This window comes from Eimeria mitis, genomic scaffold (assembly GCF_000499745.2).
Source record: "Eimeria mitis Houghton genomic scaffold, Emh_scaff526, whole genome shotgun sequence".
In the NCBI taxonomy this organism is placed as follows: Eukaryota; Apicomplexa; class Conoidasida; order Eucoccidiorida; family Eimeriidae; genus Eimeria; species Eimeria mitis.
The window spans coordinates 7,381-8,049 of NW_013573544.1; the positions used below are offsets into that span (position 1 = coordinate 7,381).

A 669-nucleotide genomic window follows, 5' to 3' on the forward strand; every position below is an offset into this window, starting at 1 on the left:
ATGGGGGTTTAGGGTTTAGGGTTTGGGGGCGAGGGTTTAGGGTTTAGGGTTTACGGCATCGGTTTCAGCGTTTAGGGCTTATTTTTTAGTGTTTAGTGTTTAGGGTTTAGTGTTTAAGGCTTAGGGTTTAGGGTTTAGGGTTTAGGGTTTTAGAGGGTTTAGGGTTTAGGGTTTAGAGTTTAGGGTTTAGGGTTTGGGGTTTAGGGTTTAGGGTTTAGGGTTTAGGGTTTAGGGTTTGCGTGAGCTGTGCAGGAGGTGAAAAGTTTTTGCGCCTCAAATGAATTCTCTTTCATCGAATGCTCTGCAAAGGTACGCAGCAGCAGCAGCAGCAGCAGCAGCAGCAGCAGCAGCAGCAACAGCAACAGCAGTAACAGCAGCAGCAACAGCAGCAGCAGAGGCAACAGCAACAGCAGCAACTGCAGCAGCAACTGCAGCAGCAACAGCGACAGCAGCAGCAGCAGCAGCTGCAGCTGCAAGAAGGGCCTGCTATAGGTTTCGCTTGTTAGTTAGGATTTGGGTTTAGGGTTTAGGGTTTAGGGTTTAGGGTTTAAGGATTAGGGTTTAGGGTTTAGGGTTTAGGGTTTAGGTGTTTGCTGTTGGCTGCAGACGGGGCACAACGTCAACCGGCTGTTCGAAGACCTGGGTACGTTGAGGGTTTAGGGTTTAGGG

The 669-nt window shown here is 49.3% G+C and overlaps 1 protein-coding gene across 1 annotated transcript in view; it reads left to right on the plus strand.

Annotated features, from left to right (window-relative positions):
* Nucleotides 1–669, plus strand: part of EMH_0015110 (GTP-binding protein, putative) — a gene marked incomplete at both ends in the record, with an annotated part of 2,525 nt that overhangs the window by 561 nt on the left and 1,295 nt on the right. The window contains 2 exons of the mRNA XM_013500312.1: nucleotides 245–309; nucleotides 607–654. Coding sequence (XP_013355766.1) covers nucleotides 245–309; nucleotides 607–654 — 113 coding nt within the window. The remainder of the gene's footprint in view (nucleotides 1–244; nucleotides 310–606; nucleotides 655–669) is intronic.